The sequence below is a fragment of the Globicephala melas genome, chromosome 15, assembly GCF_963455315.2.
Source record: "Globicephala melas chromosome 15, mGloMel1.2, whole genome shotgun sequence".
NCBI lineage: Eukaryota > Metazoa > Chordata > Mammalia > Artiodactyla > Delphinidae > Globicephala > Globicephala melas.
The window spans coordinates 69,537,159-69,563,291 of NC_083328.1; the positions used below are offsets into that span (position 1 = coordinate 69,537,159).

The following is a 26,133-nucleotide window of genomic DNA, read 5'->3' on the forward strand; positions in this document are numbered from 1 at the left end:
TGGCCTGTACGGGAAAAGAGTCTTAAAAAAAAAGAGTGGACATATGAATATGTATAACTGACTCACTCTGCTGTACACCTGAAACTAACACAACACTGTAAATCAACTCTACTCCAATAAAAATTTTTTAATTTAAATTTTTTTTAAAAAATAAAGTCAAATAAAAGCAAAACAAAAACTGTAGCTATACTACATAGGGTTGACATAAACGATGATGGAGAAAAGACATTTAAAATGCCTGGCATGTAATAAGTGCTTGATAAATGCTAGCTGTTATTATTATCAAAAGAGACATCCCTGTGGAGTACAGTTGGCCCAATAAAAATCTGATAATCTGGGGCAGCACTGGACAACAGAAATATAATGTGAGCCACGTATGTAATTTTAAACTTTTGAGTAGCCACATTAAAAAGTAAAGGAAATGGATTAAATTAATTTAACAATTTATTTTATCTAACCCAGCATATCTAAAATATACCGTTTCAACATGCAGCTGAAATTTTATATAAAAATTATAAAATTATACAAAAATTATAATTGAGATTTAAAAATTTTTTTCCTACTAAGTTTTTTTTTTTTTTTTTTTGCGGTACGCGGGCCTTTCACTGCTGTGGCCTCTCCCGTTGCGGAGCACAGGCTCTGGACGCGCAGGCTCAGCGGCCATGGCTCATGGGCCCAGCCGCTCCGCGGCATGTGGGATCTTCCCGGACCGGGGCACGAACCCGCGTCCCCTGCATCGGCAGGCGGACTCTCAACCACTGCGCCACCAGGGAAGCCCCATACTAAGTTTTTGAAATATGGTGTGTATTTGACACATAAAGGACCAAGTGCTCCTTTCAAGTGCTCAGCAGCCACGTGTAGCTGGTGGCCGTTGTACTGGACACTGCAGGTCTAGGACACTCCCAAATAGGACTATGATGTATTATTGGGTTTTCCAGATTACTGGACCTTATTTCATGGAGTCACACAGCCATCTTATTTCACCAAATTACCCCCCAAAACCACTGTGTTTATATTAAACTATAATTTCCTTTTCTTATCAAATCTCTCATAATATATATCTACAATTCAAATTATATACTATCATATTCCAAGCATAAAGAAAGACTGTTTCCTCATTAAAGACAAGGCAATCCACATATTCCAAAACAAGGTGTTCACTTAAAGGAGCCCCAGCCCCTGGAGCAGCTGCGCAGTCACATAAACAAACCAAGAAAACATCACGCACTGCTCCAGGCTGGCATCACCATGACCTTCCTCTCAGGCTGGCCCGGGAGTGGCTGAGGGAGAAGCAGCAGAAGACTGAGGATGCACCAGGGGAGTCAGCTTTGTGGTCCAGTGAGATGTCTCTGATGCCCGAGGCATCCGTGATGTTCCCTTGTGACAAACCACGCAGAACCACACGCAGGCTTGTCATGTCTGCGTTTAGGTGGACCCTGATGGGCTCAGTCGACTCAACCAGCCAGTAGGACAGTCAACCCTCAGTGACTAGACATAGGGCACCCCCCCTCACTCTCCCAGTGAGAAGACCCCACAAAAAAGTTTTCAGGCAACTTCCATATACACAATTTCCCACGTGTAAATGAATTAGTCAAATGGTATCTAAATTAGTACTATGAGATCTAAGATATGATTTCATTACACCTCCGTATTTAAAATCACGTTTCATAAGATAATATATTACCTTACAAATAGGTCGTGGTTCAGAGCCCAGACTCTGAAACCAAGTGCCTGGATTCAAATCTCAGCTCCTGGGCTTCCCTGGTGGCGCGGTGTTTGAGAGTCCGCCTGCCAATGCAGGGGACACGGGTTCGTGCGCAGGTCCGGGAAGATCCCACGTGCCGCGGAGCGGCTGGGCCCATGAGCCATGGCCGCTGAGCCTGCGCGTCCGGAGCCTGTGCTCTGCAACGGGAGAGGCCGCAGCAGTGCGAGGCGCGCGTACCGCAAAAAAAAAAAAAAAAAAAAGCGGGGGGGTGGGGGGGAAATCTCAGCTCCTCTTTTTACTACTAGGTTTTGGGTATTTCCTCAACATTGTGGGCCTCAGTTTCCTCATGTGTAAAACATGGGTAAGCACAGTACCCAGCTCGCAGTGCCGCTGAAGTATGAAATGAGTTAAAAACACATAAAGCCCTTAGAACATCATCCACTTAGTGGAATACATGGGTTCGTTAAAAAACAGCGGTTTGTCACCAGCTCATCCCACTTCTCCACACATGGTTCTCGCTAGCCTCATTCCCTTCTCCGTTACAGAACGCCCTTTTCTGCCTGACCTCCGAGACCCCTGCAGATCTCATGGTTGGGGGGTATCCTCCACACCGCCACAGCAGCCTCCCCCTACTGCCGCAGACTCTCCCCCCCCCCACCCCGCTCTTGCGATAATCCTTTCAAATAAAATCTCTCCTTACATAAGCCTGGAGACATTTGTTAATTTGACACCTGTTATCTAAAAGTACTAAAAGTACGTGTGTTTCATAAACGAGTTAATGTATAGCACCGGGAACTATGTTCAATATCTTGTAATCACCTATAATGCAATAGAATCTGAAATAATATACATGTATAACTGAATCACTTTGCTCTACACCAGAAAGTAACACAATATTGTAGATCAACTATACTTCAATTTTTTTTAAAGTACGTGTTCCTCTGTACCTGGTAAACTAAAACAACCGAAATAACACAAAATTTTGCTCCAAAAAGTAGTGGTTTCTTATCCATTCCCATATATTATAGAAACTTTTATTCAAACTCGTCACATGTGCCATTGACATCTGGGTTTGTCATCAGAGGAAGCACTTTTTTTTTTTTTAACATCTTTATTGGAGTATAATTGCTTTACAATGGTGTGTTCGTTTCCGCTGTATAACAAAGTGAATCAGCTATATGTATATATATATATCCCCATATCCCCTTCCTCTTGCGTCTTCCTCCCACCCTCCCTATCCCACCCCTCTAGGTGGCCACAAAGCACCAAGCTGATCTCCCTGTGCTATGAGGCTGCTTCCCACTAGCTATCTATTTTACATTTGGTAGTGTATATATGTCAGTGCCACTCTCTCACTTCATCCCAGCTTCCCTTGCCCCTCCCCATCTGCGTCTTTATTCCTGTCCTGCCCCTAGGTTCATGAGAACCTTTTTTTTTTTTTAGATTCCATATATGCGTGTTAGCATACTATATCCGTTTTTCTCTTTCTGACTTACTTCACTCTGTATGACAGACTCTAGGTCCATCCACCTCACACCCTGTTCAGCCCGATCTCATCTGATCTCGGTAGCTAAGCAGGGTCAGGCCTGGTTAGTACTTGGATGGGAGGAAACACAGTTTAAGTTGAATGGCGTGGGTCTATATCACGTTAATTCATTTACACCATTTGGATTCAATACTTTTTGAATCCAGGGGTGATGTCACAGAAAACTGAATGTCAAGGCAAGCATCTATGTGGGTATAGAACAGATGTGTTTTCCCATTTATCTGATCACTGCAAAGACCCCTTGTGGCTTCTCCAAGCCATCCTTAGCACCCATCACTATTTGGCCATCTCCTCAAGAATAACACTACACTTGTCTTCAATTCTCTTGCCTTTTTTTTCCTACCAATTCTGCTCATCCCTGTAAGCAGCCCAAACTAGCACTGACTGGGGTCACTGCAGGTTGATGCTGAGATGCTTTAGAAGAACTTTACTGAGAACTGTTTGGAGGCAGAGATCTTTCCTTTTACTTGAGCATTTGGGGTATACTTTGCCTTTTGTTTTGTTCTCCCATTGCCATTGCTTGGGTGTCAGTTCCATAAACCATGGGGCATCCATCCAATGGGATACCATGCAGCCCTGGAAGGTGAAAGCTAGATCTGAACACAGTGGTCTGAAAAGTGACCGATGACCCAGCTGTCTGGGAACCACGATCCTCCTCGTGACCTGCATTCTAAGGAGGCACCAGAGTAAGGTGATTGCAGGAACCACAAAGTTGGAAGCCACACTGCCTACGGGCAAACCCTGGCTTCATCATAAGCTAACTATGAACTTGGGCAAGTCCTTCAAGTTTTGTGTGCCTCCAGTTCCCTAATTTGTAAAATGCAGATCATAATATCTACATTGGAGGTGTATGACAAGGATTAAATAAGCTACTATATTTAAAGTGTTTAGGAGAGTACCTGCCACACAGTAAGTACTATATAAATATCTCTTTCCTACCATTATTGTTACTATTACCGCATACATATATGCTCTCTGACTCCCTCCCTCTCTCCTTTCTTTTCTCCTTCCCCTCCCCCTCCCTGGCTCCCTCCCCCCACCCCAATATACATCAATTTGTCCATAGTGATATTCTGAGAGAACAAAGATGGGGGTGGAGGGCTTCCCTGATGGCGCAGTGGTTGAGAGTCCGCCTTCCGATGCAGGGGACACGGGTTCGTGCCCCGGTCCGGGAAGATCCCACATACCGCGGAGCGGCTGGGCCCGTGAGCCATGGCCGCTGAGCCTGCGCGTCCGGAGCCTGTGCTCCGCAATGGGAGAGGCCACAACAGTGAGAGGCCCGCGTGCCGCAAAAAAAAAAAAAAAAAAAAAAGATGGGGGTGGAGAGAATTAATTTATATGTGCAAACTCAGCATTTCTTTAAGAATGAATATATAATATTTTATCACTAAAGGGGGAAAAATGTATTGATCCCACAGTGACTAAATGGGAACATAAGAGCTTATAGCTTTAAGCCAATCAATACCATCAGGAGTGATTAAGGACACTTAGGGGCCTATGCTTCCAGATCATTTTAATGGAAGCACAACATTAAAGAAACAGTAGGTCAGATTTTGGACGAGTCACATTTTTCCACTGGAGAGCCTCTTACATGGGTTATAAGTCAATCTACACATCTGTGAGAGTAGATCAGGCCCCAGAGTGAAGAAGAGGTAATCCCTAGGGTCCCTTTATTTTCCCCAAGAATCAACTCTAGATCAGAAGAGCCCTGACCAGCCAGTCCCCAGCCTCGTCAAGCTGAAGGGAGGCACTCAGGATGTGAAAACCACAGATGCCCCGTGTCCCGTGAAAATGCCAAAGAAAGAAGCCGCCTCTCCGGGTTCTCCCCCATTTCCAGATATCATTTCTCTCTTGACTTTCCTAATACTAATAATCCTAATGGCAATTTAGTCCATATACGGACCAACTGCCCTGTTCTAAGCCCCACGCAGGGCCCAAGGAATTCAGCAATGAGAGGCGGCCCATGCCCTCAAGTGGCTCACAGCCTCAGTGATGAATCAGAGAAAACGTGTCATAAACTCAGCCACAGAAGCACAGAGCAGTCAGGGAAAGCCCCCTGGAGGAGGTGACATCCTCTATCAATAAAAAGAAGGGGAACAGGAGGTACCCTCGAGCCACAGGCATGATGGGGTGGCCTTCAGGGTTTGTGGTTGAAAACAAGAAAAAACTATGACGATCTGTCTCAAAAATAGGAATGTTCTGGAAGAATACTGGGAAACTCATCATGAAGAGAGAGCTGGAGGACAGCTTGAAAAAGAACAGAAACTAAGGTAGTTCCGGGGGACCAAGAAACAGGCAGTTGAGTGACCTCTTTTAGGACAACCTCTTGTGGTACAGATGCCACCCCTCCACTGGACACACCTGCTACACAAGCCTCTGGCTGCTGACTCACCCCCCACCCCCAGATGATAAGTCCTGGGCAGGAGGGTCTAACTGGCTGGGTCCAGGTCACATGTCCAGCCACGCCCAGGCTGCTGGGGGTGGTAAGTATCTGGTAATTTCACATGGCGGCAAGCCCCACACTCCACCAAGATCCCACACAATGAGAGAGTCCCCAAATCAAGAAGCAGGGTTGGAGGCAGGATTCCCAAAACAAAAGCATGAAGGCTTCTCTCCTGTGATTATGTAGAAGGGGAAAGGTAAGAGGAGAGGGGGCCGAGGCTGGAGATAGATGCTGGCGTCGTATCAGGAGAATGTTCAATTATTAATAAGAGCAGGTCATTTAACAAGCATTCACCGCTACCTCTTACATCCCAGGCACTGGAGTTACGTGCAGATAAGATGGGGCCCCAGCCTGTAAGGAGAACCGAAGTAGGTCAGCACACAGACTGTGAAGAGGCTGTGAAGAGGCTGGCTTCTCTTCTAGTTGGCCCTGGAGAGCCCATCCTGCTTTGTACAGCTGACGTCCACCTTGCCTGGTCAGCGCTTGGACTGCTCTGATTGATTACTATTTAGAACGTAACTCCTGCTCATCCCCAGAAGGTCTCCGTCCACTGTGCTAAGAGCCATAACGCAGTGCACTCAGGGGACCATCACCGGTTCCTGACTTGTGTTTAGGGCTTCAGAATTCACAAAGCGTTTTCCCAATATTGACTCACGGGCAAATTTCCAGGATTCCATGTTTGACATGTGAATGATATTCTTCTTCCAGATCTCAAAAATAAGCATAACCACTCTGTGTTCGGTACACAAGGGAGTACAGAACTACAGAAAAATATGTAAAGCAAATTTGGTAACTTCTGTTGGAGAGGAGCACAGAGATCTACGTAAAAGAACAGTCACCGCAATGTGACCGAGGACTCAGTGGAAGGAACTTAAACATGCAACAACGTGGTGGTTAAACAAACCATAGAACAGTCACTGGAATGGAAAACTATGAAGCCTTTGCAAAGCATGCTTTTGAGGAATACATAATGCCATGGGAAAATTCTTAAAAATAGCACTAAATAGAAAAATAGATATTTATGTAAGTTCGTGTGCACATATGACTTTTGTTCTTTATAGCAATCCCTACGTGCATATTCTCTACAATGAATATGCATTATTTTTGCCATCGTAAATCATGACTGTAAGAAATAACTTAAAAGATGTTTAGTTGACGGCAGCACCACGTATACAATATATATTTCTCTATCCTGGGGGTTGAAGCCTGGCTCCTTTCATATGTAATTTCTCTCTCTCTGGGGCTTGGTTTTCTCAAAAATAAAGAGGAGACAATATCTCTGAACTTACGGGATGGTGGCACGTTAGACGAACTGTGTAGGAAAACGCCTAACCCCATTCTTGGTTAGAGTGATCACACAGTGAATGCCAGTTGTCTTAAAAGAAAGCGAAAGCTCCAATACTGACAGCACACGGGTGTGAGTTCTAATGTAGAAAAGGTGACGGGGTCAGGGTACTGATGTGTAATTGACCCAGGAATCGTTTCCCAGGGCTGCCGTGACAAATTACCACAAACTGGGTGGCTTAAGACAACAGACACTTGTTCTTTCACAGTTCTGGAGTCCAGGAGTCTGAAACCAAAGCGTTGGCAGGGAATTACACCCCCCCAGAGGCTCTAGGAAGGATCCTTCCTTGCCTCTTCTGGTTTCTGGCGTCTGCTGGCAATCCTTGGCTTTTCTTGGCATGTAAACGCATCGTTCCAATCTCTGCCTCTGGCTTCACATGGTTCTTTCCCCTGTGTGTCTGTGTGTCGCTTCTCCGCCACCAGTAACACCCTATGAGGGCTCGAGATAACCAGCCTGACCTCGTCTTTGCCCGATTATATCAGCAAAGACCCTATTTCCAAATACAATCATATTCACAGGTGCCAAGACCAGGACCTTCACTTAGCTCTTTGCAGGACAAATTTCAACCCATAACAGACCCCAACCTTCTCTCTATACATATCAGCAGTTAGAGCAAAGCAGAAACACGCGGCCAAGGGGCCAGTGGCATGAAGGAAAAGCCAGCACCGTTCTGGATCTGTGCCTGCTTCCACGGCAGGCTGATTGGCGGAAATATTCCTGTCTGTACGTGTATATGTTTACTCTGGATTTTTCCCAACACCTGCCCTTTCCAATCAGGTGACTAACTGGGCTCTTTGTATTTCTCTGCTCTAGAGACTTGTACAGGATGGAGAGAAGAAGCTGCTTGAAGTCAAGGGTTCCTTCTTCCTTTCTTTGTTTTTTTTTTTTTTTAAAGGTCTAAACTTACTAAACAGATGATACTGTGAGTCCCAGAAGGGCTGGCCTAACATGGGTGTGGTTTTGAAGGCTAGGAAGGAGAGGGGAGAAGTTCCTACACTGGGAGGAGGAAAGGAATGGATTTGTTTGACCCAAACTGCTGGATGACGGTACTCGTGGAGGGAACAGACCCCAAAAGGGATGCTGGGTGATGCACCTGGGCTGGCTCAACTCAGGAGAAGGGCTCCAAGCCTCGGGAAGAAGAAGCAGAATTATTAGCCCCAAAGGGACCACAAGGAATGTGACAGCGGGCTTCTCAGAGGAAACCACAATGACCTGCTTAAGTCCCAGGACGTCAGTAAAGCCCTAGGGAAAGGGGAGGCCCAATAAAGGCTACGATGTAATGGCTCACGCCCTGGAGGCTCAGGGTTGATGTAAATGCCTCAGTTCTTGTGCACTTGGGTTTGCAGCTTGAGGTTCAGTCTGACACTTAATGTCCTACAAGCATCAGAAGGAAAAAGAGAAGTAAACGTCCCAGCCCCACTTCCTCTGGCTTCAATCCCTCTAAAAGAACACTGACAGCACTTCCATCTCCCCTCAGCACCCCCAGCGACCCTCCTGCTGGGCCCTGGGCTGGACCTCAGGGTGGACATGTGGACACTCATGCCAAGGTTGGAGAAGGCAGAGCTGAGAACCAGTGGCAGCTCCAGTTAGTTCCCTGGGCGAGATGGAGGCTTAGGGAGAGGGTCTGTGGGTGCAGTAACCCCCATCCTCTGCGACAGCCCCAGTAAAGATGAGGTGGGGGCAAAACCAGGGCTGAAGCCTGGAATGTTAGCCTGAGGGCTTTTCCCATGGAGAGGGATGAGGAAAAAGAGTGGGATGAGGGGCTGTGTCTATCACTGAATTAACAGACTCAAGATGGAAGAGGTGTTCTCCCTCGGGGTAGCAATGTATCCTGGGTATGAAAAAGGGGCAAGGTTCCAAGGTGGACTTAGACTTACAGTCCCAGAGACTGTAAGAACCAGGAAAGAACTTAAGAGAACCAGCACTGATGAAGCCCTACTATGTGCAGACACGTCACACTCACACAGGCATCAGCCCATTTAACTCTCACAGTGGTTCCCACATTAACGATGAAGAAACTGAGGCAGAGGGATTAAGGCCCAGGGTCAGTCAGCTACGGTGCAGGATTGGAATAAGCTGGCCTGTAACAAGTCGATGATGAGGACTTTGAAAGCGAAGAACAGGATGCTATGAGTGAGAACATCGAGGGAGTCTTTCATTAGACGGAACAGTGAGGCACATCTCCCTGAGAAGGAGTGATGCTGAGACCTGACAAAACCAGGCAACTGAAGAGTAGAGAAAACGACTGCAGCGAGAGGGTACGGCACGTGCAAAGGTCCTGAGCCAGGAAAGACTCGGACATGCCCAGGGAACTGAAACATGACCAGTGTGTCTGGAACATTTTGAGAGAGGAGAAAAGGGGCTCAGAGAAGACACCAGATCATGCAGGACCTTGCAGGCCGTGGTGAGGAGTTTAGGGTTCATCCTTTGGACCAGGGGAAGTGCCCAAAGGGCAGAGGCTGACAGACCCAGAGCCTAGCACTGAGCCTGACACATGGGAGGGGCTCAGTAAAAGGTTGTGGGACATATGAATACATAGAGTCACACTAGATTTCCAAAAGGATGGAAACTGCTGGTTTTACAGAAGGAAGAGGAAGATTTCAGCCTTTGCCCATGAGAAGAACAAACAATTTCACCTAATCCAAATTCACTTTCATGGCTCTCTGCCCAAGAAGCACACGGAGCTGCTGCAACCCACAGGTGCATCACAACAGAATAATTTCAGTAATCATCATCAAATGCCTCTATTTAGAAAAGCTCAGAAGATTGTATTAGTCCACTCCAATATTTATGAAATGCCACTGTGCCATAATAAGGGTCTGAGAAAATTAAGATTAGGAGCAAGGGTTGCTCCTTCCAAGAGCGAAAGTGGCATGGTGGGAAAAGCAGCAATGTCACGTGGCTGCCGGGAACCTTGGTTTTCTGATCTGTAAAATGGAAGGATGGTAGCAGAGATTTAAAATGTGCTCTAATAAAGGGCCCAAAGGCATTTAATAACATTTATCAGACATTTCTTCATTAAAAAAACACTTGATAAAGACTATTTGCCCATTCATCCATGCATCCATCCAACACAATGGTATTTCGTACATACTGTGTGTGACGCACTGAACGAAGCAGTAAAGATAGTCCAGGAACAAGACTGTCGTGGTCCTTGTTCCCATAGACCTTCTCATCTGGCGACACAGTGTACACTGAACAAGTAACATCAGTGATGCGTGTTCCCGAGGAAAAGAGCAGGGTGCCATGGGGGACATTTACAGAGAGAGCAGACCCAGACTGGAGGATCTGGGGAGCACCGGCCTAAGGAAGAGATGCAAGAGCTGAGATACGAAGGGGACGTACAAGAGAACGGGGTGGAGGTGAAAGTTCTACGGAGAGTGCCAGTCTCGCGTGAGTTCCTGAGGCAGGAAAGGGTCTGGAGCATTCTGGCAACTGAGGCAAGCCAGTGTGAAGTGAACACAGGGGGAACTGGGATGTGGGGGGCTGGACCCCTCGGAGGCTACAGCAGGGCACTGGTCTCCTCTCTCAGAGCCAGAGGAAAGCCTCCAAAAGATTCTAGGCAGAAGCTGGGAGAGAGAACGATAATGATAATGAGAGGGAGAGATAATGTGAACGGGCCTACGTTCTAGAACAATCTCTGGCTTCTGTGCAGAGTGGGTAAAAGTCAGAAGAGGAAGCCGAGAAGTCTGCGTGAAAGGCTTCCAGTGACCCAGGCGAGAGGAGACGGCGCGTGGCACCGGGGCAGCGGCGGCAGAGATAGAGAGGCGTGAGCAGACCTGCGATGGGCTCAGGAGGTAAAGGGGCAGGACGGAGTGATTGACAAGGAGAGGGGAGAGGGGAGAGGTCAGAGAGAAGCGTGACCCCTGGGTTCCTGAATCAGCACGAGTGAGGAAGTGGCCTTTTGAGACAAGGAGCATTAGAGCTTGAGTAGATGGAGATGAATCAGGACTTCAGTTTGGGAGATGTTGAGTTTGGAGAGTCTGCATGACCCCACAGGGCATCCAGTGGGCTAAAGATGAGCCGAAAGAGCCTATGTGTGCGTGCAAATACACACACACCACGCACACGCACACACACACACCACGCACACACATGCACTAGAAGATCTGAAGTTATTTGGCCAACATCAAAGCTGGCCACACAGAGAACAGCAGATGCGGTAGGTAGCCTTCAGCAGAGGTGCACTGCACGCCTGGGGTTTCCAATGGAAAAAGTGATTCTATCACGTAAACCAAGACATTTTTGAAAGTAAAGTCAGCATTTTAAAAAAACTACGATGGGACAACAGGCATAGAGGTTGTCCCATGGTCACCTTACTAATGGGCACGTGTAGCTGTTGATGACTCTGCGCACTCACGTCAAGCAAGATCCCACCAGATCTGAAAAGCTCAATTTCGTACCATGTCGCAGCTTTACGGTACCTGGGGCTGTGTCTATACTCGGGAGAAACGTACACAAACAACGGATGCCCTTAATAGGAACTAGATAGAGCCATCCAGTAGCCTCCTGCTTTGGGGCCAAACTCAGAGTCAATAAGGTCACACGGGCCACACCCTCACCTAGACATCTCTGAGCATCTCTCTCCAGCTTAATGACATCCTGGCAAAGCTGTGTCTCAGAGCAGCTGGGAGGACAAGGCATCCGGGCAGTGGGCTGTGTACACGAGTTCCTAAGAGATGTCTGACGGCAACTGAAGTCATGGGGAGAGTTGAGGCCATCCGTGGTGTGATGGTTAATTTTGTGTGTCAACTTGACTGGGCTAAGGGATGCCCAAACAGCTGGTATTTATACCTGGCATTATTTCTGGGTGTGTCTATGAGGGTGTTTCCAGACTTGATTAGCGTTTGAACTGGAGAATTGAATAAAGCAAACAGTACTCCCCAATGTGGGTGGGCGTCATCCAATCCTCTGAAAGGCCAAACAGAACAGAAAGGCACCTCCTCCAGGTGTATCTCCCCTAGAATACATTGGCTGTGACTCTCATAGGCCTACATCACGCAGGTATTCATCAGGAATGTATATTAGGCCTTCAGTCCCACTGGTGAAGGATAAACTTGGCATTCAGAATGTCGGGACAAAAACTTTATGAGTAATATTTGGACTGTAGCGGTTCCCTTACATATATACAAGCTATGTCTGTGTGGCCCAGAAGGAAAACAGTGACCTCAAATTCTTGAGAAGCTTTCTTCCCCCCAAATCCCACTACTATCAGCCTCCCAGACAAAACTCAGTGATGCCCCACTGGTAGCTAAACCTTAGAATCTCAAAGCTAAAAGAAATCCTAAAATGTCCTGAATCCAGATGACATATGACTTCGTCCATATGCTTAAGAATTCACCCAGCCTTGGTCTGCATACCTCTGGGGATGGGGAACTTATTACCAACAAAGTTATCTACTGCCCTCCCCAACAGCTTGATCCAGAAGAAAGTTCTTCCCCATGAGTCATCATAAAAGCTACCACCCCCAACAGAGCCTGAAACACAGTTGGTCACGTACCTGTAGGCACCGCTGGGTCCAACATTGGTTTCTCCCACGTGTTAATCTGCTCCCAGGTAAACCCATTGGTCCCCAGGGCCACGCTGTAACCACAGTTGCTGTAGTGGTCATCAAAGGAACAGCCACCTGCAGACAAAAGAGACGTGAGTAAATATACCCTTGTGTCTGGGGCTTGGTTCGTTACCCCCGTCTCATCAGCTCTTCATTTACAGCTTTGAATTTTAAACTCTGGAGATTTTTTTTCAGGCAAGCAAATTGGATTTTTATATTTGCTTTGGCGCTCTCAAGAAAGACATTGGCATCTGCAGGCCCCCTATTTAAAAAAGTTAATAAGGCTAGTTACATTGATTTCAATCTTCCTTCCTGAGAAAGTAAACAGCAATGTCTCATTCTCAGCAGGAAAAATGAATGCCAGGGCATGCCTCTGTAATTGCTTCCTCCAACATGGAGAGATGCTGCAAGGCTGCAGAGCAAGCACTAGCTTCAGAGTCTTGAAAAACCAGACACGAATCTCAGCTTTGCAAAGCTGGGTCAGCTTGGACCAGATGCTCCGCCATCTGTGTCTCAGTTTCCTCACCTGGAATATGGAGGGAAAGATCCACTTGACAGAAATATCAGGAGGATTAAATGGAAAAACATACAAAAACTGGCACAGAATAAATTCTCAACACCCACCTCCTTCCCTATAAAAGAAGTTTTCGTGGAGTAAAAATCAAATGTGTAGAGAATTAGACAATCATGCACCTGGGAGATAATACAGTCAAGGCTGACAGTATTTAAAGCTTCTCCCTAAAAGTCCAAGCCGTCCATCACCCACCACTTTGCAATGAGTTGTGTAAGCTGGATTTTGCTGAGCATATGCTATGGGCTCTAAGTCCCCTCCAGGTGACATTAAGGGAGATGTGTGGCATGGAATTGGGGCTCCAACTAGGAAATGCTGGTCTCTCCAGAGAAGCAGGAGGTGACTATATGCTGGAAGGGGAAGGGGAAGAGGAAGAGGAGAACTAATCAGGGCTCTAAAGTTCAGGAGCGTCTCCATGAGCACAGCCAAGAGGCAGAGTACTCCGGGGTGAGCTGGCAGGACGCACAGAGGGACAGAGAAAGCACCAGGACCGCGTTTCACACGCGGGTCCATAGTCCCACTGCCCTTTCTTGTCTCTTTACTGCTCAGACCTCATCACATCACAATCTCCCTCCCCTAAACAACCATTGGTTCCCCTATCACACATCCAAACCACATGCATGGTTCTCCTCCACGTACAGAAACCATCCCTTGCTAGCCCCTTCCTGTGTCTGCAGCCTCATGTAATATCGCACCATTGTCTCCATTAGCAACAAAGGACAAAATCCCTTCTCTACCCCCAGACCTGGGATTTCCTCTGCTTAGTGCTGGTGGAAGGCCTGTTGACAGATCTGATACACACTGCTAAAGTAAACCTATGATGGCAAAGCTCTCTCCACTTCCTTTCTTGCAGAGTATGGAAACCCAGAAGAGTTGGGCTGGGCAAAGGAGAGCTGGACCTGTTTTGGTAGTGCAAGGGTTGGGGCTTGAGTTGAGAGAATTAAATAGCTTTGCACTAAAAAGCAACAGGAATTTGCAGTATAGACACCTAAAGAGAGAGGGAAGGAGAGGGAGAGAGAGAGATCCAAGAAACACATTGTAAAGCAGACACCTACAGAAGGTGTAAGCCAATGAGAAATCTCCTGTGATGCGAAATGGCTGATGAACTGGTAGAAACTAAAATTTCTGTTTACTTTCATTGATTCGTTCTTTCATTCACAATTATTTAATTGAGCTCTTAGGGTAGATCCAGGAGAGTACAAGGTGCTATCTCTACAGTGGTTTACAAAAGAGGCATGCTATCACTAGCCTGAGTGAGGCAGACAGACAGTAAACAGGCAAACTAGTAAGTAACACTGCATTCCTGTATGTGCTACGAAGGATGCGGTTGGGGTGACTGAGAGGACCCCTAGGCTGACGTGGGTCCAGGAAGCCTTTCTGACCATGAATTGGAGACAGTTCCCTGTCCTATGATGTAACGTCCCTCCACTACATCCAACTCCACACTGAGAGCTGGCGACATACAACAGCCCTGTGTCCCTGGTGCTTCGGGAAACAAAGGGAAGAAGGGCAATGCCCAGTGTGGATGGACAAGGGTCAACAGACAAGAATGGAAGTCCCAAGTGTCAGAGGCAAGAGACAAGAGGAAAGGTCAGGGGAAGAAAGCAGAGGAGACTTCATCCCAGATAGAGTGGACAAGGGAGACCTCTGAAAGGCAAGGACAGAGGCAATCAACCAGCTTCCACTAGACAGTAAGCTTCAGAATGGCTGGGAATGGCACTGGAACAGAGGATGGGCTTAAGAAATATCCATTGATTGAATGAACCCATAAATGTGAATGGGATGCCAGACAGAGACCAAACTACGTTCCAGTAACAGTGAGCCCACAGCGGTCCCCAAGCTCCACCTGCTCTTTCCAGTCTCATACTTACGTATCACTTCTAATACCTAGAAAGCTTCTTCCCCATATTGCCTGCCTGAAAATTCCAAACTATATCCTCCCCCAAATCACTTCCTCTATAGACCTTCTCTGACCAGAACAGCACAGTGAATGCCACAGAGACGAAAACACAACACACTCCATTTAAAATTTAGAAAATAGTAGCAGCAGCAACAGTTCCAATTGCTCAGAGGGCCACCCTCCCATCCTTACACCACCGCTGCCTCACTGGAGCCTGTCTCCCAGCCTGTGGAAGATAAACCAACCACGTCAAAGCCACTGACAACATCCAGATCCCGATGTGCTGGAATTAGCAAGCGAGGGGAGCCTGCAGCATCTCAAGTGTTCACGGGCAGAACTGACAAATCGTCCTAAACTGAGATAGCATCCAGGGCTACAGAAAGAAAGCATGGCCAAGATGACGCTAGGTGCATGGCGAACTGTTGAGGTCTTCTCTCTTGGGCACACAAGAACTCTGTATTTTCAGGCCACCTTGCATCTGGGGAAAACCATGTGGTAAACCTTGGAAATGTGCAATAAAGTGATACTCACCATGTGCAAGACTAGCCCCCCCAAAATAATCTCTTACTAGCAATCCTTCTCACCCCACTGTGAAGACCTTCAAAGGTGTACTTGAAGGCAATGCCATCAAAGGAAGAAAGATGTCTAGATCCCTGAGACATTCATTGGAGGTGTGTCACCCAGACAGTCGCCTGACCGGTAATACTGTCATTGAACATAACAGGAGCAAAATGCCGACTTTTCTAGTCTTAATATGCCACTGACATCTTAGGGCTTAGTTATTACCATAGCAGAGCCTTGCACATCCTGACTAATATAAGAAGCGTGCTCTCTTGAGCATTTGCTCCATGTCAGGCAATAAACTAGGCACTGATTACGGACACTGTCACCTTTGCTTTCACTTAATCCTCGCAACTTTGTGAAGTAGATTTTTATCCCTACCTAAGTATAAGGTAATTGATGCATTAAAGGGTTAAACGACCTGCTCAGGTAACACAGAAGGAAAGTGTCAGAGGCAAGTGTAAATCTATGGTGACCTAACCACAGAACCCATGCTCTTTCTAATAGACCAGAGAACGAATGTATTCCCCAGAAACCAAGGACCAAGCCTTTCACTTACAAGGTGATGAGAGGGGGTTAGGAAGATAAAGTGCTTCCAAGGTGGTTGTGTCTTTCCCATTTGAATTCATTACCCTGCTTATTATCCTAGAAACATTTAATGACGTTTTTTGTTTTTTGTTTTTTACAGGTCTGTGCAGGGGCACAGGATTGACAGATATGATTCTTACCCTCACAAGGTTTGCAGAGGACAGGGAAAGATAACCGCACAAACATACACTTGAGGGTGTGATGCAAAACACACTTTTACAGAGATATGTCGAAGCTCAAAGGAAAAATTATTAATAAATTTTACTTAATGGTCTAATTAATCCAATTCTCAGCTGTGTTCTAGACAAGATTTAGGAGGGCTCAGTTATACCTCTGGGCATCCCAGCTTACATATCCCAAGCAAGGTCATATCAATCATTTGCCCCTAGTCTCCTGGATCAGGTCAGTCGTCCACCCCTCACCTCCCTTCCTCCACCCAATGGTAGATGGCCTGCTCAGCTGCCCCCGAGCTGAGTGCTGGCAGGTCCTGGCCCTCTACAGGGTAGGGACCCCTCTCCTCTTCACAGCCACCCCCGGGCACCTCACTGCCTCCACCTGCGAAGCTCTGGTGACCACTTCAACTTGCAGCCACTGAGCCAATGTCTTTCCAACAGTCTGTTCTTTGATACTGGGGTCCCACAGCAGCAGGCCTGTGGCCCCAGTGACCTGGTTCTTATTTTCAGACCACAGCCCTCTGTTTCCCTTGAAGAGGGGCTGGCTTAAAGTAGAGCCGAAAGCAGCCTTACATTCTATTTTGAGCCACTATTTCTTTGGGACAGCCAGGCCCACCTGTCAGTTCTATGCCACGCTGCCAGAATTTGTCATCTATTGTGTGGACCTCAGTGTCTCTCAATACAGAAGAGTTTCTAGGAACAGGCCCCTGTCCTGCACTTTATCACACATGTATGTCCAAACTCCAGGGGTACACATGGTTCATGACTTTTCTGTGCAGCTCCTGGGCTTCCAGCAAAGCAGGATGCATGGCCTAGTGATCGTCTGAAGTATCCCTGTGCTTTGTATAGATCAAGAAAATAGACCAAAAAAAAAACAAAAACCATAGACCATGTGGTAACTGGTTACCAATCTACCCTCTATCAACTCAAGTCCAGCCACAGTGGATGGACAAACACAGAAGAAGGAAGTACAGCATGATGGCAAAAGGCAAATTGAGGACAGGAGAAGAAAGACAAGCAGGACAGAAGGAGAGAGTTACAAGTCCACCCTGCAATTTCCCAAATGTCCACCTGCTGAAAGGGAGTTACCTATTTGACTCTGAGCTTCCGGAGGCCAAGAGAAAAAGGACAATCTGTTCAGATACTGGACACTCTGTGTTCATACAATAAAAGCCAAATGGCTCAGGTAAATTACAACCATTCCAGGTGCTTAGATCACACGAGAACGTCTCCAAAGGGGTACTGGCAACAGAAATCCCATAGCCCATAATGAACAATATCTAAGACAGCATCCACACATGGGGCACGTGGCCAATTTCATGAGACTATTTCTCATAAGCATTCTCCATATAAATTGATAGCATCACCCAAATATACAATTTAGGAAAAGCAACTCACTGGAGCCCAATATGACACAGTCTAGACACCTGCTCCCTGTCGATCTGACTTGACCCAGAGATAAGTTTTGAAAGCTATTCAGGAGAGAAAATATACTTGATAAATATTTTTTTAGCAAGCCTCCCTGAATTTTCTTCCTCTCAGCCAACAGACCGACAAATAGAGTGGTTATGAGCTCAAGATTATACACTCTGGCAATGATCTACACTGCCAGAGGGTGCAGCCCCTCTAGCTCACCTTCCTTCCTCCTTTCTGGGCCTTCATTTTCTGGGGTGCAAGATGGATCACGAAGGAACCTTCCAGTGGTCAAGGTTAAGGATTCCAGAGGCTCAGAAAGGCCTGGGAACTCTCAGGAGCCCCAGAGAGGCAGCGCCATGCCACCAGCCCAAGGACGAGCTACTGAGAGCTACCAAAGGGAAGAGAAGGAAGGAGAGACTAGCTTCCCGTGTACTCCCAGCATGAAATACTCAAACGCACGATCCTGAGTCTCCTTGCGGCTCCTCTTGCTCTTTCAAAAATTATGTTTTTCGGGCTTCCCTGGTGGCGCAGTGGTTGAGAGTCCGCCTGCCGATGCAGGGGACACGGGTTCGTGCCCCGGTCCGGGAAGATCCCACATGCCGCGGAGCGGCTGGGCCTGTGAGCCATGGCTGCTGAGCCTGTGTGTCCAGAGCCTGCGCGTCTGGAGCCTGTGCTCCGCAACGGGAGAGGCCACAATAGTGAGAGGTCCGCGTACCGCAAAAAAAATTATGTTTCTCTCTCTCTCGGTGGAATCCCTTGGCACATAACACCTGCTAAAAAAGGGTCCAGACCATCTCTGCAGGTGTTTGTGGCAGGCTACTTGGGGAAGACTTATCGCTGGAGAGATCCTCCAAAGACACTCATTTGGATGCTCGCCTCATTCTGTTTTAAACTGGTCCCATTCAACTGATACCAACTCCATCACTATCATTTTGGAAGAAAACAAAAATCTCCTAAAACGACCCCCACCCCCAGAATTGGGCTCAGCCTCCAAAGCACATGTCCTGGTTTGGAGAATACCCCAATAATTGAGGGAGGACAGAGCAGTGCAGCCACAGGCCGAGGGAGGACCCAGCGCTATCTCTCTACACAGGGACAGAGAAGCTATTTTCCTGGACAGGTTGAGGTCAAAAGGTAGCAAAGGCCCCAGATGCTCTGATGTGAGTCAAGCATATAAAGTCAACAGAGAAATGGAAAACGGTAGCAAGGAAATTGGATTTTGAAAATCCATTTGGGTTTGGTAATGTATAGCATATCAGCATCTGTAAGGGAAGTAAAAATAGTGCAGGATACATACTTTAAGATACATTAAAGCATAAATAAAGTTTATAGTGCCAATCAGAATTTTTTTAAACATGAGCTCCTCTTTTGAAAACGAGAGCGGAATAGAATTCAATAAAAATATAAATGTGTCTGCTCCTGCATTTCTCAGATATGATCCTGTGTATTCTTGAACAGAATTGAATTCGGAAGAGAAACGAACGGTTTTCTGGGCTTCTGCTCTTTCCCAGGCACTGTACTTGAGCTATGTAAGTATATATTTATATAAGTATGTCTATGAATGGAGGTTAAGTCTAACTACCCCCACTCCCTAAGACAGGGGTCAAACGACATTTTCTGTAGAGGGCCAGATATTAAAGACGTTCACCTTGCAGGTGTACTGGTTTTCTCTTGCTACCCAACAAGTTACCACAAACTCAAAACAACACCTATTTATTATCTCCTGGTTTCCGCAAGTAAGAGGTACGGACAAGGCTGCACCTTATCAGGGCCTCACAAGGCTGAGGTCAAAGTATCAGGGGACCTGCTTTACTTTCTGGAGCCCGGGTCATCTTTTGCATGGTGTTTCGCAGAATTCAGTTCCTTGTAATTATAGGATCAAGGTCCCTCCTCTCTGGCTGGCCATCATCTAGGAACCACTCTCAGCCCCTAGAAACTACCCACAGTTCCTGCCATAAACCCTCTCATGTCTCACATCTCTTTCTGGGTAAGACTCCATCCTTTTTAAGGGCTCATCTGATTCAGTCAGGCCCACCCAACCAAGATCTTCTCCTTTTTGGTTAACTAAAGTCAACCAACTTGGGAACTTTATTGCATCTGTGAAATTCCTTCACCTTGGTCACTAACATAACCTAATCATAACAGTGAAATCTATCCCATTCAGAGTCCCTCCCAAAGGATGGGGATTATACAAGACATGAATACCGGGGACCAGTAATCTTGGGGACCAATTTGGAATTCTGCCCACCACAGAAGGCCACTGGGTCTCTGTCACTATGACTCAGCAATGCCATTGGAGCAGAAGCAGCTAGAAGCCACAAAGAAAGATGGGCAGAGTTATGTTCTAATAAAACTTGATTTACTGACACTGCACTTTGAATTTCCTATGATTTTTCACATCACAAAACAGTATTCTTCGTTTGAGTTGTCTAAACATTTAAAAATGTAAACACCAATCCTCCTTTGTGGGTAGAGTACAAAATCAGTGAAGGTCCAGAACTGGCCTGCAGGCTGTAGTTTGCGACCTTTGCTTTGATGCCATAAAAATTTCCAATTTTAACACGGTCACAGAAAATTACCGTGTTTCACCATTTGAGTGTTTGATGTCATGCGCTTTGGATACCTCCTTCCCATTTCTCAGTTGTAGAACGTCTCTTCCTTCCTCCCAGAAGTGCAAGGGGGGACATGTTAGCCACTGCCTTCCAAAGCTACACTCCCGGCCTGTAGCTACACTGCCGGCTTCTTTTGAGAGAAGCACAAAAGGTAGCTGGATTTAAATAAACACTTCACGGACATCACAGCATGTGTTCTCCATGGGTGAGGCGTAATGCTCCAACTTCACAGACGAGAAAACCAAGGCCAGAGCAGGTGACATTCTCAACACCACCCAGTCGATCGGAGGCAGAGCTAAGACTCAAATCAAGGACTCCTTTCTTAGCCAGAAAGTCTGACAACCAGGGCAGACCTCAGCTACTACGTTCACGGGAGACCCAGTGCAAAACCAAAATGCAAAGCCTTTTGCTTAAAAACTATTAAGAATTTCAACGTGGCCATAGCAGAACATTAAACTAAGCATGGGGTCCAAGTGCCAGGCCCTGGGTGACTACACAAGCCATACACCCATGAAGCCAGCCCTACTGTGTGGACACACACATTCTAATGATAAAGCTCGCCGGCCTCCACGTCATCAAGATGCTGCCCTTGTTCCAACAAAGACTTTGAAGGCAGGGCAGTATCTAAGTGGCTTATTAATCGCGGGCAGGCTATCGCGGGTAGGCGAGTCTTGCCCCCGGAATGAATGTAAACCAGCCTGGCATAAATTGAATTCCTTTTGGGAATATCTAATTGAATTTGCAGAAGTCTATGCCAAGGGGGGTGTTTAAAAAAGTGCACAAATATGATAAGAAGGCCTTCACACCATGATATCTAATTCAGTGAGCAAAAATAAAGGCAGGGCACGTTCCAATTAGTGTGTGATTTATTTGCTTTAACAAATCCAATTAGTAGCATGTTTTATAAAGTCATCTAATGTCAAACACTCATGGACTCAACCGATAGAAACAATACTCCTAATAGGAAAAAGAATGTTTTAAAGCTCTTTGAACAGTGCATTTATTATAAATAAGATGATGTCTCTCTGATGGCTCAGGCATTCCCCAAGGACCAGGGAAACAGGGTCTGATCTGTTCATTTGGTTCTTTCTCCCAGAGACTCTGGGAGGCAACTCAGGTTAATTTGGCCCATTATAATAAACCCAGGAAAACAACAAAGGTGGAAGCAAGCAAAGGGACTTCAACAGAGAATAATGACCTTGCTGCTGGGTGTCTTCTAGACCAGAGATGTGTTCTGACTTCCAAGGCAGCACAGTGGAGCAGGAAAAGACAAAGCTAACAGAAACAGCGACCTTCTAGAACCTGTTCCAACACCCTCACACCCGCTCCAGACTCCAGTGTTTTCTCTCTTTGAGAGAACTAAAGAGTTCAAGGAGATTAGTGTCCCTCGGGCGGGCCCGCCTTGCATGGTGGATGATGGTTTCTGACCAGTGAAACTGAGCATCCGTAGGGTTTAAAGCTATGGACTCTGGAGCCAGCATCCCAGCTTTTTTTTTTTTTTTTTTAAACTGTGTGACCTTGACCAGGTTATTTAACCTCTATGTGCTTCAATTCCTCATCTGTAAAACGAGGATAACCATAGTGCCCATCCCTTGGGGGTTGTGATGAGGATTCGGTAAGTGTAAAGACTTGGAACGGTGCCTGGCACATAGTAGATTCTAAGTAAGAATTTGTTAAATTAATATTTAATCCCAATGTATGTATTAGAAATGGGAAAGATAGCTACGTTGTCTGTGTCCACGTTGCATAATCTCAAAACAAATAAAATATTTTAAAGAAACTATCTGAGCTGGTCCAACACAACCTGTATGAATCAGCAGTGCCCATGGTGATAAGCTATTGATATGCGCTGTCACTCCCAGCTTCATTCGCCACTTACTGCTGTGTGACCTCAGGCAACTCACCTAACCTCGCAGGTCAGAGATTCTTCCCAGGTAACAAAGGAATAAATTAAACTCTCTCAAAGGGCACTTCGATTTCTGACACCCTGGGAGATGGTGACTGTGCATCCACGTATCACCCAGCTACATTTGCTGGGATGCTGGTGGGATACAGGAGGGCCAGGTGTCCCCTGGAAATAAAAGCCTCTGTTCAGACCAGCTTCCCTGCGGTGTCTGCCGCGGGCCTCAGTCTGGTGCATCTTAATGTCCTACAAGAAGAGAGCACAGTGGAATGTGGCAGGCAGATTTCCATCTCCTCATATGTGCCAGCCCTCCCAGGCTCCCGGAGACAGCAGGGAAGAGGGCCGTCTGCTCTGCCGCAGGCAACGTCTCAGCACATGCTGTTCTGCATTGTGACCAGGAGGAAAGAACGAAGGAGGCGCGCATGTGTGGGGTCAGCACTCAGCTTCACCCTGCCAAGAGGATGGGGGTGGCTGAGGGACAGTGGTCACCTCCGGTTAAAGTGAAGATGGCTCAATTTGGAGACCAGCTGGAGAGTCCACCAGCCTGAACAGCGGCCCCACCCAACCCAGCAACTCTGTTTCTGTTTCCCCCAAACAACCCGGGAGCAGATTCAGGGATTCCGCTGCTCTGCCACGTTTCAAGAGGGAAGGGGTCATCTGCCCAGCTCCTAAATGTACAGGTGGGCAGACAGGCATCAAAAGGACAAGGCTGCAAAGAGAGGGGTGCAGAGCTGTGATGGAAGCCAGCTCCCCTGGCCCCGGGCCAGAGCTCTGCCCACTCAGAAGCCGGAATAGCATCTTTCATCTCTTCTCACACCGTGGTGATGTCTTTTTTTCATTTTTATTTTTGAGGGAGCAGTGAAAGAAAGAGATGGCCGAGGGTCATAACCCATTTCAGGGAAACTTTAGATCGGCTGGGAAAGGTGAGTAAAGGTTTCCTCTACACAGAAGAAAGGGCTGACACTACTTTCTGGCAGGAGTCGTGTCATCTTCTGAAGACCTCGGAAGCCCAAGTCAGCCGGATGGCCTCAGAGTCTTTGCACTGCTGTTCCCCCTGCCTGGAACACTCTCACCTTAGCGCTTCACGTGGCTGGCCCTGGGCATCTCCCACATCAAACGCCACCTTCTCAGAGAAGCCTCTCTGAACATTCCACGGGAATCAACTTCCTCTCTTCCCCAATTCTTCTCTAACATACCGTCTTGCTTCTGTTCGATGGTGTTATTCACACCCCCTGAGTGACTCTGCAATTATTCATTTACTCATTTGTTTATTTCCTGTCTGCCCACCACCCGTTTAAGTCCACTGGAGCAGGAAGCATACGCCCATGATCTTTCCCACCTAATCCTCAGGACATATCAAAGAGCCTGGCACTTTGACGCTTGAGAGCTTAAGGGAAACTCAATACATGCCTCAGAATGAATGAATGAATGGAGTGTGACGAAGTGTCAGGAGTGCAAGACGGCAACAGAGGTTGGCGCCCAGCTTGGTTCTGGCACCTTCTTTATGACCTCTGGTAGGTCAGAGAAAATCTCGAGCCTCCACTTCTTCATCTGTGAAGTGGGAACAATAATTACAGCTGCTGGTGCTGATTGAGTGCTTACTGTATACTGTACAAAGTGATTAAATTTGCGATGAAATATTCTCATTTAATCCTCAAGGAGCCTCATGATATTGGTACTATTACTACCCATGCTTTATGCATGATGAAACTAAGAACCAGCTACATAACCTGCCCCAAATCTCACAGCTAGGAAGTGGCTGGATTGGGGTTTGAACCAAGGCAGTCCTATTCCAAACACCACAGTCTTAGTCACTAGGTCATAACCCTAAGTGACCACTAACATTGCTACCTCTACAGGAATATCTGGCTTGCTAAACACCTCTTCTTCTGAAACTGACTTATTGTTTTTTCAATAAATTTATTTTATTTATTTATTTTTGGCTGTGTTTGGTCTTCACTGCTGCGCGCGGGCTTTCTCTAGTTGCGGTGAGCGGGGGCTGCTCTCTGTTGCGGTGCGCGGGCTTCTCATTGCGGTGGCTTCTCTCGTTGCGGAGCACAGGCTCTAGGAGTGCGGGCTTCAGTAGTTGTGGCTCACGGGCTCTAGAGCGCAGGCTCAGTAGTTGTGGTGCACAGACTTAGTTGCTCCGCAGCCTGTGGGATCTTCCCTGATCAGAGCTCGAACCCATGTCTCCTGCATTGGCAGGCAGATTCTTAACCTCTGCACCACCAGGGAAGCCCCTGCCTTATTTTTAACACATAATTTTTTCAAAGGAAAAAAGGAAAGAGAAGCAGCCACACATCCTGAGCCCTGGTCCAGCAAGACCAACAAGGTCAGGCTCCTGGGTCTCCACTCACTGTCCTGAAGGTTCAAGGTCATGAGGAGTCACATGGTCCACACATGGCTCTCACTGGGTCTCTGGTGCTCCCTTTGACCTCACTGTAAACCTCAGCTCCATTAGTGACATGCCCTAGAGAACCTCAGGAGAGACGACAGCCAAGTGCTCCTACCTGGCCCAGCGAGGAGTGGACTCTTGTAATAATCACATCAAGAATCCCTGGGAGAGAACATCTTCAGGTCATTCAAAGCTTTCCCAAGTTTCACCTTGGGAAAAATCAGCCTTCTGTGCCTACTCTGTATAACTTTAAATAATTAAGTGGCAGGTTCTTTACAAGCACTACCTTATTTCTCTTACAGCAGCCCTGTGAGTTGCTCTTTGGGATTCAATGTACAATTTTGCAAAGTTGGAATCTGGGGCTCAGAAAGGTTAAGTAACTTCCTCAAGGGTACACAGCTTGTAAAGGGCAGAGTCAGGAATCAAATTACTTTCAATCTGACCCCAAAGCACAAGCCTTCTCAACGCTATGATCATGTCTCCTGCATGCAAAACCAGTAAACTCCTCCAGTTTGGCGATTCTCATGCCTCCTTATTATCTGTCTGAATTAACAGCCCATGCTTGAATGACATTCAATAATCCTAGATCGGGTAACTACTGTGTGCCAGACATTAGTCTAGGCACCAGAGACAGAGCAGGGATTAAGAGCTGTGTGTCCCTATCTCACAAAGCTCATGTTCTAGTGGGAGCCAAACAAGGAAAACATGGAGAGAAATAAAGCAGGTAAGGTACCCACCCTGGCTTGTCACATACAATCATACTTTGAACACGATAGGCATTCAATAAACATATCCATAAAGTGGATACAGAAAGTGACCCGTGCTATTCCTTGCCAGGCAACAGGCCAGCCATTCATAATAATAATAAATAATAATAAATTAAATGGCAACATAATACCATTTAATCCTAACAGTCATTTTATGATCCAGGAATTACTCATTCTCATTTTAAAGATGAAGAAACTGAGATTCCAATGAGATAAGAACCCAATCCAAGTTCCCTACATTGGTGGATTCTCTCTTTCCTTTCCCCAAAGGCCAGCATTTCTCTGCTACACAATGCCATGCCTACAAAAGCTTCAGAAACATTTAGGACTGGTTGACGATATTGGTTTATGTACTCCGTTTTTATATGTATATTAACATTTAATTACATAAAGTAAAAATTAGGTTTGCACACAGTCAATTAAACTCGATAATAGCATCCAGCGTTACATAAATCACCCAACTGATCATTGTGTGGATAAAATATTTACTGAGGTCTGAATATTATCGTAAGTATAGTTGCTGTGAGCTCTCTCAAAACAGTTAAGCTTTGGCAAATCTGCCTGTGGTGGCCAGCTGAGCTCCATCTACCAGGGCCGTTAAATGTGCATTAAATGTGGAATGAAAGATTCCATTAAGGACAGAGCTAAAGGAGCCTC

At 46.6% G+C, this 26,133-nt stretch overlaps 1 protein-coding gene across 16 annotated transcripts in view; it reads right to left on the minus strand.

Moving 5' to 3' along the window:
* The window catches only part of PTPRT (protein tyrosine phosphatase receptor type T), a 1,174,296-nt gene that overhangs the window by 767,429 nt on the left and 380,734 nt on the right, over window positions 1–26,133 (minus strand). For all 16 annotated transcript variants that reach the window (XM_060285697.1, XM_060285704.1, XM_060285700.1 and 13 more), the window contains exon 2: window positions 12,540–12,665. In XM_060285697.1, coding sequence (XP_060141680.1) covers window positions 12,540–12,665 — 126 coding nt within the window. The remainder of the gene's footprint in view (window positions 1–12,539; window positions 12,666–26,133) is intronic.